This window comes from Choloepus didactylus, chromosome 1 (assembly GCF_015220235.1).
Source record: "Choloepus didactylus isolate mChoDid1 chromosome 1, mChoDid1.pri, whole genome shotgun sequence".
In the NCBI taxonomy this organism is placed as follows: domain Eukaryota; kingdom Metazoa; phylum Chordata; class Mammalia; order Pilosa; family Megalonychidae; genus Choloepus; species Choloepus didactylus.
In genome coordinates, this window is record NC_051307.1 from 239043877 (window position 1) to 239058367 (window position 14491).

Sequence of the window (14491 nt, forward strand, 5' to 3'; positions counted from 1 at the left end):
GAAAGCAGCAAGAGAAAAGCAATCCATCACATACAAGGGAAAGTCAATAAGACTATGTACAGATTTCTCTGCAGAAACCATGGAGGCAAGAAGACAGTGGCATGATATATTTAAGATACTGAAAGAGAAAAACTGCCAACCAAGAATTCTATACCCAGCAAAACTTTCCTTCAAAAATGAGGGAGAGATTAAAACATTTTCAGACAAACAGACACTGAGAGAGTTTGTGAATCAGAGACCGGCACTACAAGAAATACTAAAGGGAGCACTACAGGCTGATAGGAAAAGACAGGAGAGAGAGAGTTGGAGAAGAGTGCAGAAATGAAGATTATCAGGAAAGGTAAAAGGAGAGGAAAAAATAAGATATGACATATAAATTCCAAAAAACAAAATGGTAGTAGAAAGTACTGCCCTTACAGTAATAACACTAAATGTAAATGGATTAAACTCCCCAATAAAAAGACACAGACTGGCAGAATGGATTAAAAAACAGGACCCATCTATATGCTGTCTACAAGAAACTCACTTTAGACACAAGGACAAACATAGACTGAAAGTGAAAGGTTGGAAAAAGATATTTCATGCAAACAACAACCAGAAAAAAGCGGGAGTAGCTATATTAATATCAGACAAGTTAGACTTCAAAAGCGAAACAATTAAAAGAGACAAAGAAGGACACTATATATTAATAAAAGGGTCAATTCATAAAGAAAACATAACAGTCATAAATATTTATGCACCAAACCAGAATGCCCCAAAATTCATGAGGCAAACACTGCGATCACTGAAAGGAGAAATAGATACCTCTACAATAATAGTTGGAGACTTCAATACACCACTCTCATCAATGGATAGAACATCTAGACAGAGGATCACTAAAGAAACAGAGATGTTGAATTGTATGATAAATGAACTAGACTTGACAGACATTTATAGAACACTACATCCAACAACAGCAGGATACAGTTTTTTCTCAAGTGCTCATGGAACATTCTCTAGGATAGACCACATGTTGGGTCACAAAGCATGTCTCAACAAATTTAAAAATATTGATATTATACAAAACACTTTCTCAGACCACAATGGAATGAAGATGGAAATAAATAAAAGGCAGAAGGTCATAAAATTCACAAACATATGGAGGCTAAACAACACCCTCTTAGAAAACCAGTGGGTAAAGGAAGAAATTACAAGAGAAATTAGTAAATACCTCGAGGCAAATGACAATGAAAACACAACTTATCAAAACTTATGGGATGCAGCAAAGGCGGTGCTGAGAGGGAAATTTATTGCCCTAAATGCCTATATTAAAAGAGAAGAGAGAGCAAAAATTGAAGAGTTAACTGCTCACCTGGAGGAATTAGAGAAAGAACAGCAAACTAACCCCAAAGCAAGCAGAAGGGAAGAAATAACAAAGATTAGAGCAGAAATAAATGCAATTGAGAACAGGAAAACAATAGAGAGAATCAACAAAACCAGAAGTTGGTTCTTTGAGAAAATCAATAAAATCGATGGACCACTGGCTAGCTAACAAAAACAAAGAGAGAGCAGATGCAAATAAATGCAATCAGAAATGCGAAAGGAAATATAACTACCGACCCTGCAGAAATTAGGGAGATAATGGGAAGATACTATGAGCAACTATAGGTTAATAAACTAGACAACTTAGATGAAATGGACAACTTCCTAGAAAAGCATAAACAACCAACATTAATTCAAGAAGAAATAGATGACCTCAACAAACCAATCACAAGTAAAGAGATTGAGTCAGTCATCAAAAAGCTCTCAAAAAGGAAAAGCCCAGGACCAGATGGTTTCACATGTGAATTCTACCAAGCATTCAAGAATGAATTAGTACCAATCCTGCTCAATCTCTTCAAAAAATTGAAGAAGAGGGAAAGCTACCTAACTCTTTCTATGAAGCCATCATCACCCTAATACCAAAACCAGGCAAAGAGACTACAAAAAAAGAAAATTATAGACCAATTTCTTTAATGAATATAGACGCAAAAATCCTCAACAAAATACTCGCAAATCGAATCCAGCAGCACGTTAAAAGAATTATACACCACAACCACGTGGGATTTATTCCAGGTATGCAAGGCTGGTTCAACACAAGAAAATCAATTAATGTAATACACCACATCAATAAATCAAAGCAGAAGAACCACATGATCATCTCGATTGATGCAGAAAAGGCATTTGACAAAATTCAACATCCTTTCCTGATGAAAACACTTCAAAGGATAGGAATAGAAGGGAACTTTTTCAATATGATAAAGGCAATATATGAAAAACCCACAGCTAACATCACACTCAATGGGGAGAGACTGAAAAATAAGTAGAAGAGGGCTGGCTAAGATGGTGGCATAGAGAGGAGTGGAAGCTAAGTAGTCCCCCTGGAACAACTTGAAAAAAACAGAAACAACTAGTAAATAATCTGGAATAACTGCAGGGGGACAAACGTGACCATCCACTCATCATACACTAACCTGAATTGGGAGGAATGCCCGAGATGACAGCTTAAAATCTAACCCTATCAAGCAAAGCAAATGCTAAGAGGCCAAAAACAACAGAAAATCTTAATGCATATGATAAAACCAGACGATATGGAGAACCTGACCCCAAACACCCAAATCAAAATATCAGAAGAGACACAGTACTTGGCACAATTAATCAAACAATCACAATCGAGGAATGAAAACATGGCACAGGATATAAAAGACATGAAGAAGACCATGGAACAGGAAAAAAGGGACATCAAGAAGACCCTAGAAGAGCATAAAGAAGAAATTGCAAGAGTAAATAAAAAAATAGAAGATCTTATGGAAATAAAAGAAATTGTTGGCCAAATTAAAAAGACTCTGGATACTCATAACACAAGATTAGAGGAAGCTGAACAATGATTCAGTGTCCTAGAGGTCCACAGAACAGAAAATTAAAGAACAAAAGAAAGAATGGAGAAAAAAATCGAAAAAATCGAAAAGGATCTCAGGGATATGATAGATAAAAAAAAAAAATCCGAATTTAAGACTCATTGGTGTCCCAGAAGGGGAAGAGAAGGGTAAAAGTCTAGAAAGAGTATTCAAAGAAATTGTTGGGGAAAACTTCCCCAACCTTCTACACAATATAAATACACAAAGCATAAATGCCCAGTGAACTCCAAATAGAATAAATCCAAATAAACCAACTCCGAGACATATTCTGATCAGACTCTCAAATACTGAAGAGAAGGAGCAAGTTCTGAAAGCAGCAAGAGAAAAGCAATTCACCACATACAAAGGAAACAACATAAGACTAAGTAGTGACTACTCAGCGGCCACTATGGAAGCGAGAAGGCAGTGGCATGACATATTTAAAACTCTGAGAGAGAAAAATTTCCAACCAAGAATACTTTATCCAGCAAAACTCTCCTTCAAATTTGAGGGAGAGCTTAAATTTTTCAGACAAACAAATGCTGAGAGAGTTTGCCAATAAAAGACCTGCCCTACTTCAGATACTAAAGGGAGCCCTACTGACAGAGAAACAAAGAAAGGAGAAAGAGATATAGAGAATTTTAACAGACATATATAGAATCTTACATCCCAAATCACCAGGACGCTCATTTTTCTCTAGTGATCACGGATCTTTCTCCAGAATGGACTATACACTGGGACATAAAACAAGCCTCAACAAATAAAAAAAAAAAAAAACAAAAAAAAACAATTGAACATATTCAAAGCACAATCTCTGACCACAATGGAATACAAATAGAAGTCAATAATTTTTGAATTGTAACTCCACTATTTACTTCCTACATGATAAAAAATACACAAACTCTAATGACAAATCAGTGGTTTTGAACTCAATGTAAAATAAGTAATTTTTGACAAGAACTATATAAAGGTGGGGGAATGGAGGAGTATAGATACATAGTTTATGTGTCCTGTTGAAATTAAGTCGGTATCAAAGAAAAACAAGATTGTTATGGATTTAAGAGGTTAATTTTAAGCCCCACAGTAAACACAAAGAAATTATCAGAGAATATGACCATAGAGATGAAAAGTAGAGGATGGGTTAAGAGAAATGGGGGAAGGAGCAATGGGGAGTTAAGAAATGAGTGTAGGGTTGCTGTTTGAGGTGAAGGGAAACTTCTAGAAATGGACGGTGGGAAGGTGATAGCATTACAACATTCTAAATGTGATTAATCCCACTAATGGAATGCTAGGAAGGGGGTGGAATGGGAAGATTTAGGCTGTATATTTGTTTCCACAATTGAGGGGGAAAAAAAAAGTCTAAATAGATGACAATTGAATGCCAAGGATGACCCTGGATGGGATCTGAGGATGGAGGACAGGAGGCTCAAAGGGATACAGTTGAGACATAAGGAAAAGGAAATACAGAATGTAAGCTTTTTATCATTGTTGAATCTCTTGTACTTCTTAGCTGCACTTAATGGGATTGCATAAAAGAATGTTCTTGTTCATGGGAACTGTATATGTGAATTATAGTGTTTGTTCAAGGATGTGTGCAGCTAGCTCTCATATGCTCACAAGACAGAGCAATAGATGATGGATGATAGATAGGGAGAGAGGGAGGGAAAGAAATAGCAGTCTGACAACATGTTAAAGTCAGTGGATTGGGGTATCGGGGGGTGTCAGGGAATGCTGGAGTTCTGTGTATGGGGTTTGTATTGTTTTTGCAACTGTTCCTATAACTCTGAATTCATTTCAAAATAAAATGTAAAAAAAAAAAATTAAAAAGAAAAGATTGAATGGAAGAATTTTTTTTAACTTGGTTGGAGAAAATCAGAAGCATTTCAAAAAGCTCCATTTTCAAAATGAGAAAATAAGCTATCATTATTATAATTGACAGACAATAACAATAAAATCCATAAAAATAAAAAAATAAAAAAATAAAAAATAAAAAAATAGAAAGCCTAAAAAATTTTTGACACTAAAAAAATCCCACACAATTCTGAATAATTCATGGGGCAAAGAAGAAATCGTAATGGAAATTATAAAATATTTATAACTGAATGACAATGAAAGCATCACTTATCAAAACTTCTGAGATGCAGGTCATTTGTAGCATTAATGGCATTACTTTTCAATTATTCTTGTTTTCTAATGTATGCATTTAAATCACATTTTCTAATTGGATGTGGCTTGCACACAAGAATGTTACTAGTTTTCGTCTATTGATCTTGTAACCAGCTATCTAGCTGCCTTCTCCTCAGCAGGAAGTATGATATTTGCTGTTGGTTATTGGTATATACCCTTTATCAGGCTATAGAAGTTTCTATTTATTTCAAATTTGCTAAGAGCTTTTGGTCTTAAGCGGTGAAAAGTTAGAGACATCCCTTTTAAAAGCCAGGTACAAAACAAGGATGCTACTTCTCTCCCACTTGTTTTCACTCTGGGCTGGATGGAGTCCTAGCCAATATAGTCAGTCAAGAAAAAGAAATAAGAGGTGGGAAAAAAACAGACAAGACCATCATCATTTAGAATTAATCAGTGAGTGGTTTCCTGAGCATATGTTCTTATTTGTGACCTTTGGTTTAACTTGTGCACCCTGAATAAAATATTTCTTTTTCCAATCTCTAATCTTAATTCTCAATTATTCCCTCTCAAACTCATAATATTCATAATCACAACTAATATTTATTGATTACTTAATGTGTTCCAAGTAGGCATTTTATATCATTTTTAATCCTTATATCAACCCTACGAAGTAGGTTATTATTAGCTGCATTTTAAAAATGATGAAACTCAGAGAGCTTAAGGAATTAGGCCAAGCTCCCAAGGTGGGAAAGTGATAGAACAGAGCCAGAGGGTTCATCCCTAAAGCTAACCACTGCAGACTGCAACGCTGGCCTACCTGGTCATGAAAGAGGATCCTGACTTTTTTTGCTCACCGGCCTTTGCTCTGGTCTGGAATCCTGTCTCTCACTTTTTCTGAATCTCTGCCTAACAGTTCTGGACACTGTGATGCCCACCCAGGTCCCCGTCAGTCCTCAGTCCCCCAGTTGCTGGGAGAGCTGTCAGCAAGCAGCCCTCAGCTGTCAGCCCTCTTTGGAATGGCTTTGCTATAGCATCATCTGCTCAAGGCCACACCCCCCTCCAGAGGCAGTCCCCACTGTTGATCAATCGATCAACGTAAGAGTACAAAGCCCCGGGCTCCTCATCCCAATTTGGAACAACTCTGAAGGGCCATCCCAGCTTAGAGCCTCCCAAAGAGTCAGTTGAGACCTTAACTGCGGCTTCATCACAGCCCAGCTGCTTCTCTATTTGCCCACTTCTGCTTCCTTCCCTTTCCTTTTCCAGGTGGTGATCCCACAAGCTCTCCCTAACAAGCCCCTGCACCGTAATCACTGTCTCAGAATCTGCTTCCCAAAGAACCCAAACTGTGATAAATCCTAATTCTTCAAGGCTCATTTCAAATGCCTTAAAGGATTAGGCATTTGACACTTCCCTGAACCTCCCCAACCCAGAATAGAAGTTCTCTTCCCTCTGAATGAGCTTCTGTGGTGACCATCATCCCTCTCTGGCTAATTCAAATTACTGCTACTCATCTGCCTTAGCTTTTGTACTATACTCTAAGCACCTTGGGGGAAGGCTTTGTGTCTGATTAGTTTCTCTATCTTCTTTAGCACCTGCCTTTACCATCAAGTATGGGAGTCAGACACATCTGGATTAAAACTCCAGCTCCACCTTTCTCAGCATCAGTTTCCTCCTCTGTAAAATGGGATGATGTTGCATTTCCCTCTTTGGTTTTAAAACTTAAATGCATAAAGAGTGCTTAGCCCAGAGCCTGGCACACAGCAAGCACTCAATAATTGTTATCTATAATCATCATTTACCTACTGTTATTCTAACATTAATAACTGTTTATCGAATGAGTTGGGAATGTCGGATGATGACCAGCTCAGCAGGCTCTGCTGGCAGAGTGATCTTTTACAACTTCGTCTCCCTGGGAGACGGTGGAGACTGGCTGAAGGCTTATCACGCCTTGGCAGTTTGCCCACTTTGCTCTCTCTCTCCATGCAGGCCTCATAGCAGGGCCTCCGGCTTGCAAACCCCTGCTCTCTCTTGCAACCAAAAAAGAAAAAATAAACTTGGCTTTGAATCCAAGGCCACTGGTGCTTTTGATCTCAGTTACAAAGCAAGGCAATTATTGGACACAAAAGCACTGATTTATTTATGAAAAGCGATGGACATCTTCGAGGCGGGAATGAAAAAACTCACTCGAGACCAAGCCCTTGTTGCCACACAGTGAATGGCTGCTTTCAAACACGAGCCCCCCAATGTCCTCTCTTCCCCGCTAAGAGTCTCTGCTCATTAGTGCTTCCTCCAGAACACTGCAGCTTCCAACAATCAAATTCACTTCGCGGCTGGGGCAGTAATTAAATTCCACAGGCATCAGAGCATAGAATAATGGATGGCTATTGTTAAGGAAGCTGAAGAAAACAGAATGCGACTAAGAATGGAATGGGTTTCAACGCCCAGCCTCAGAAATTGTTAGGGGTGGAGAGAGCGAGCAGAGTGCAAGCTGAACCTCCCAGCTGGTGCACCGCATGGGGTACCGGGCTCAGAACTGGACCTGGACACAGAAATCCTGGGTGTGGAGCCAGACTGCCACTTACTCATCTGTAAAGCAAGATTAGACTTGCTTTACAAAGAATGGTCCCCAGACCAGCAGCATCGCATCACCTGGGAATTTGTCACAAATGCACAAATGCACATTCTCCAGCCCCATCCCAGACCTACTGAATCAGACACTGTGGGAGTGGGGCCTAGCAATCTGTGTCTTAAAAATCTCTCCACGTGATTCGGATGGCACATTCAAGTCGCAGAACTACAGATCTACACCACTGTTTCCCAAAACTTGAGATAGTAATGAAACAAGAGATGATTCTAATATCAAAATGCTAATAGAATATTTGATTTTTGCCTATACTTTACCAAATACCACCTTCTGTTAGCCTCAGTGAAGAGTGTATATTTTCTTCTTCCCTATTCTATAGGAAAGAAGAGGGAAGAACAATTAAAAACTAAAACCCAAAACCAAATCAATTCCCTCTTGCCACATGGAGAGTTTGAGAACCCCTGGTAGATAATGTTTAAAGATGAGGCCATGAACTCAAATGCATAAAGGGCCAGGGAGGCAAAAATAAAGGAGCCAAGTTGGTATAAAACAATGGGCAGTTTGAATTTTGATAATGATTATATAACTATGTAGCTTTTATCTTGTGACTGTGTGATTGTAAAAACCTCGTGACTGATACCCCCCTTTATCCAGTCTATGGTTAGATGTGGAATATAATAGACAGGCATCGGAAAAAATGTAGAATATAGGGTACCTAGAGGTAGACAGAAACTAGGGAGTGGGGAGCAGTTACCTAACATGTACAGAATTGTTAATGAGGTTGAACTTAAATGTTTGGGAACGGATAGAGGTGCTGGTAGCTTGTTCTTAGGATAAGAAATAGTAACACCTTGTAGGTGAATTTGAAAGTAGCTGTTTAAAGTCATGTATGTAAATAAGTTCTTGCACGAAACACTACAAATGTAAAAAAAAAGTAATAGGGGGTATATGGGGGAAAACATAGTTATTGCAAACTATGGACTATAGGTAACTAATATTTTAATATTCTTTCATCAACAGTAACAAATGTACTACACCAGTTCTATGGGTCAACAATAGTGGGGGATAGGTGGTAGGGGAGGATTTGGGTTTTATTATTTTATTCTTATTTCTGTTCTGGAGGAATGAAAATGTTCTAAAATCAATCAGAGGGATGTATGCACAACTATGTGATGCTACTGTGAGCCAGTGATTGAATACTTCGGATGGTTTGTGTGGTGTATGAATATATCTCAGTAAAATTGGGGAAAAAAAATAACAATGGGCAGTGGCAGGGGCTGTGGGGCAGCATGAGAGTGTGCTCTGCCTGAAGGGGACAACAGCTACTTCGCTCCAGCCAACTACTGCCAGCTACAAACCCATGCAGATCTGGCATCATCAGAGCTTCTGATTTTTAAAAGGAACAGAATTTTATGTGATATCTCCAAGCTTATTAATGTCAGCTTAATTTTTCTTAATACCGTGAGGGTCAACCGGCTGCCATTTTGCAGCCTCTGATCTGAAATGCCTTTGGCTTCCATCATGACACATTCTACCCTTTGTGCTCTTGCCTCTCCCCAAATTCTGAATACCTAACCTCCCTTCCCCAGACTTCTATTTATCTTTCAACACCCAACTCAAGGGTCACCTCTACTTGGAACTCATTCTCAACTCTTTCCCCCACTTTCCACCTTTCTACCAAGAAAGTTGAGAAGAATCAAACATAAGACCAAATAATTGACACAAAAAAGAAGGTAATACATAGGAAGAAGACATGGAGAAGTTACAAAACAGATATTTCCCACAGAGGAAGAATTAGGGCTTTTTGGAAAAGTTACCCTATTGTGGGTTGAAATATTACTCAAATAATAACGATCAAATTCGTCCAGAATCTTATAAAATGAAGTTTTAACAGGACACATTAAAGAGACACAAATACAGAATACATAGGACAGGTTAAAAAACAGTTGGTATAAAAATACCCGGGGGTTTTAGCTGACTGAGGGCTCAGAGTCAGTCAAACGTGTGATGAGACTATAATCAAAACAGCGAACACATTCATAGGTTGCAGTATTAGAAACAAAGTGTCTAGATAGTCCTGCCACTCAGACCTTCTTGGAACATTCCGATTGGTTCTGAATATTAATTTCTGTGGGTCAGAGAAGAACAGGAGCATGCCCAGAGAATGCAGAGAAGGGAGAAAATGCAAAGCCAAATCAGAGGGGAAACGACTGAAGAAACCTGGAGTGTTTACCCCAAGATGGGAAAGACCTCAGTGGTTGGTCATGTTTTCTGTCTTTGAGAGACTTAACTGATTTCCAAGCGGATTGGTTCTGTGTGGTCTGCAAAGGTTAAGACCAAGATCTGTGAGTGGAAACACAATAAGATTTCATCTCAACACTGGAGAGAATTTTTTATCAATATCAGTTGGTCCCCAAATGAAATGAGCTGTCCTGAGAGGTGATGGGTGCCCCTTCATCGAGAGACAACTATAGAGGATGATAAAAGTACTGCAGTAGCAGGCCTAGTAGGCATCTCTTGTTTATTTCTCCCTTCGCCTTGTAAAAGCACCCCAACTTTTCTTGGGGAACCACCCCTCACTCATCCTCAATCCCACTGTTCAGGTGGAATTGAGTGTACACCTGGCTCTAGGAGTGGGTATGTTCCCCAGGCCTAGTGAGGCGGAGCATCTGCATCTACCTGGCCTCAGGTACAGGTTCAGGAGGGCATGTGTGATCCTTGTTGGCCAATCAGAGCCTATAAGACCCAATTCTGGGAAAAAGCATCTCTTGGTTTCCACTGGACTAGAAGGAGGTAGGATATAAGTGTGGACTGGCCAGGGGCCATCTGGTCATCACATGAGGAGAGACCAAACCAAGAAAGAGCCCCTTCCCCATGCCACCCCAGCCCAACTTTGTAAAAAAAAAAAAAGACTATTGGAGCAGAGAGTTGCAGACTGAGTTCTGATAACATCATTTGTATCCCTGAAACTCCCCATGCCTGAAGCCCAGCTTATCTCTGAAGAACTGGTAACTTCCTTTTTTCCCAAAGCCAGTTGAACTTATGGTTTGCATAAGTTGCAACCAAGAGAGTCCCGATATCTACAGATAGTCTCTAAGATCTCATTCAGCCCCATGTTGCTTTGGTCGATCTACAACTCACACTGAAAACAAGGTCCACCTGCATGTACAAGCTCATTTGCCCAAATGAACCCTAAAATGACTCTGGAATTTGAAGTGCTGCCTGTAGTCATAAGAACAGGCTCCAGTTCAAAAGAGGAAGTGGATAATCATGAAAAGGTAGGTTGTTAAATCAAATAACATCCAACTTCAGTGGTGCTACTGAGAAGCTGGCTGACAGGGTGGGTGTCCCAGGCCCAAGCCAGAAGGCAGGTACAGAAGGGACTGCCTCGCCTGGAAGCCACTCCCACCCCTGCCGACTCGTTGCCAGAGCACAGGTTGGCAGGGTGGTCGAGGAAGTCCAATGAGCTCCAGGACCCCAGCTCAGTAATGGGGGAGGGAGGGTGTCCATTCTTAGAGATCACTATGGAGCCCCCATTTAATGAGCACCTACTGTATACCAGGCCCATGATGGACACTTGCCCTACCTCTACTTCTCAAAGCAGCCCCCTTGAAGGAGGCACTATGATTATCTCCATTTCCCAGATGAGAAAACTGAGGCTTGCCCAGGGTCTCACAGTTAGTGAGAGGCAGCCACACTGACCCCTGCTGGTGATGACAAGGGGCCAAAGGTAGCAGACCCTGGGTTCTCCTTGGAATTTTGCAGGCTCTATCTCCTTTATAAAATGGAGTAAGTGAGGATCTCATTCCCTAATCTGACCAGAGATCATCTCCCCAAAGGAGAAGGACACTTGTTTTGAAGTCTGCAGAAACTACTATTACATAAGGAGTGTAAGCCTCAGTTCTGAGATGATCTTATAAGAGACGCAGCACAAAGGGGCCGTGTTGTGCTGCAGCAGACAGCCAGGCCCAGGGCCCCGTCTCTCTCCCAGCCCACAGGGGCTGGCTCGCTTTCCTTTGTTCCCCAAACACAGGCACAGTAACAAGGCAGCCAGGAGCTCAGCTGCAGACATTTTTTCATTATTTTCCACCCTGTTAACCTCCATCACAAGTCAGGCTGCTGTCAGCTTAAATGAGAACTGAAAAGATTTATCTCACTTGTCCCAGGGCTCAGCTCAGGAAAAGACCCTTCATTTCCTAAAGGCCCTGATGACCCTTTCTCTGTGAGTCACTCCCACCCAGGAAAAAAAAAGATGTGACAGTGCCAGCCAGCAGGGGGTTGTGACAGGATCGATAGTCCAAATTTGCAGACATCTGAATCACCTCAGGTTGGCTTAGGAAATCACAGTGTTTTTTTTTTTAATAGTGTATTTACCTTCCTAATTATGTTTGCTTACTCAAATATTAAACTTAAACCACATTTCATAAGCACAGCCCCAGGAGGAGACCAGAAGCATATTGTGTGATGAGAGGAAATTAGCCTGTGATTGCAATTTTGCTATATAAGTAATCCTCAAAGTGGATAATCCAAATACAGACCATAGAGAGATTATTATATTTTAAATCAACTTTTTCCCTTCCTTATGCTTCTTGCAATCCCGGGTCGCCAAATCCCTAAGATTGGCACCTGGGAAGAATTGATGAGCTAGTTTATTTTAGTAATAATAGTCCTTTACATTTGTATAATAGCACCAGCATTCACTGAACACTTTCTAAATGGCACTGCTCTCCATACTTTACATGGGTTAACAACCCATTTAATTCTCACTACAGCCTGGTGGGTATTTCCATCCCCATTTCACAGATCAGGAAACTGAGGCACAGACCATTTACATTGCAACCTCAAAGACACACATGATGGAAGGAGTATTACGAACCCAAAATTTAAGTATTCTGGACTTACATGCTACACTTCAAAAATCACTTCGCAGTAAGGCCCCTCTTCACCCACACGGTTTCATTTAAACCTCACATTGCCCCTCTAATGCTGCTGATCTTAACCCTATTTCATAGGCCAAAAAGATGAGGCTCATGGAGGCTAAATGACTTGCCCATTTTACTGACAAGGAAACTGTAGTTCACAAAAGTGAGTTTAGTTCTACAAACATTTAGACAGCACCTAGCACATGCCAGGCACTGTGTAAGGGGCTCAGGCCACAGAGACCACCGGGGGCATAAAAAGTTACTGCTCCCTCCACACTTGGCTTCTGGGAGTTTTTATGGGTAAAATCTTTCTGACAGTAATTGGCACTCTGTCAAAAGCCTTATAAATGAGCATACCTTTTGAGCCTAAAATTTCCATTGCAGAAACTGATTCTAAAAGAATTAACAATGGAGGTGACAAAGGTGTATAGACAAAGAAGCTCACAGCAGCATTATTTATAAGATTTTTAAAAACTGAAATAACCTAAGTGCTCAACAATAAGAGACTGGTTAAATAAATTAGAGTACATCTATATCATGAAATACTATTTAATCATTAAAAGGTTAGAGAAACATTTATTGATATGGGAAATTTTGTGATAAATTGTTAGGCAACATAGCAGAAAGCAAAATCATACATGCACTATAGTCTCATTTGGGGAAAATGTACATGCACACTAAAAAATGTATACATATGAGCACTCATAGAAAATGTACTTTCATAGGTACATATAAAAAATTCCCAGATTATTTCCAAATGAAAACATTTCAGGTGATTTTAATTTTTGCATGTGCACACATCTCTATTTTTCCTACTTTCCTACAATGACCATGGATCACTTACCTAATTATGCATAGGCTTTTATTTTTGTCATGGTGGTTGCTGAAGCAGCTGAGACCACCCAGCCTTTAAGAAGGTTCAAATTCAGGGTCTGGGGTGCCAAGTCCAGCCCTTGGTCACTTACACCCTTCAACACACCTGCCCTCCCCAAACTACATCCCATCCTGCCAGGAATAGTGTTGCCATGGCCAGCCTGGGGCAGAGACCTGGGGCAGAGACCTGGGGCAGGCAGGGCAGCCCATTTGCACACCTTTTTGAAAAGTCTGATGACATCCTCGCTGATCTGGGAAAGGCGGACGATGACATTGTTCATGAAGATGTCATTGAGGGTGGCATGGTCTCGGCTCTCCCGCCTGGTCTGATGCAGGACCAAATACCAACAGTTCACGGGCGAGAGGAGGTACTGGTCCTTCCTGTGAAAACCAAAACAGCTCTGGTTGGCTTCACATGGAACTGCCATTCACACAATGTTTCACACCATCATGCACCTCTACTCTTTCGACCCTCACGACACCCCTTCAAAGTCTGTTCTATTATTTCATATTTTACAGCTGGACAAACAGAAGCTATGAGGTGTGAAGCGATTCTCCCAAGGTCATACAGCTAGCAGGGCTGAGATTAAAACTTGAGTCTTCGTTCGACTCTTAAGTCCTACCCCATTCTACTCTCCCACTGACTGCATTATTTGCTACACTCACCTCTCCCTTCTGGGAAAAAGGTGCCTTCCCTGGGGTTAAGAAATACTTGACCAATTGTGTTTGAAATACTTCTATGATTTCTGGAACTGTGCAGGTGAAAGACCAAAAAGTGGGCACTTCCTATCCCCTCTTCTGCCTCCCCCAACTCTTGGGGTCTCCTTGGCCTCTTAAGCCCTTTGCTCTTCCCTGGGGCTCAGCTTCTGTCTCTCAGCCTCTTAGAAACTAGGTTACTCGAGACTTTGCATCCCCTTGGTTCTGGAGGAGAGAGGAGCCTGAAGGGTTCTGGTTCTGTGTTTGGGAGGGGGGGTTAAGGAAACCTGCACGGCCAAGACAAATAAGGCTTTTCCTGAATGATGGAGAGCTTCTTAGCATAGTGTAGTTGGGGATTATGCTAAAACAGGGGT

General features: G+C 40.7%; 1 protein-coding gene across 8 annotated transcripts in view; it reads right to left on the bottom strand.

The window, feature by feature from the left end:
• SRGAP3 (SLIT-ROBO Rho GTPase activating protein 3) overlaps window positions 1-14491 on the bottom strand; it is a 355578-nt gene that overhangs the window by 100808 nt on the left and 240279 nt on the right. For all 8 annotated transcript variants that reach the window (XR_005211341.1, XM_037800919.1, XM_037800931.1 and 5 more), the window contains one exon: window positions 13640-13802. Coding sequence is in view for 7 of the 8 variants with exons in the window: in XM_037800919.1 (XP_037656847.1) it covers window positions 13640-13802 (163 nt within the window). In the remaining variant the exon portion in view is untranslated. The remainder of the gene's footprint in view (window positions 1-13639; window positions 13803-14491) is intronic.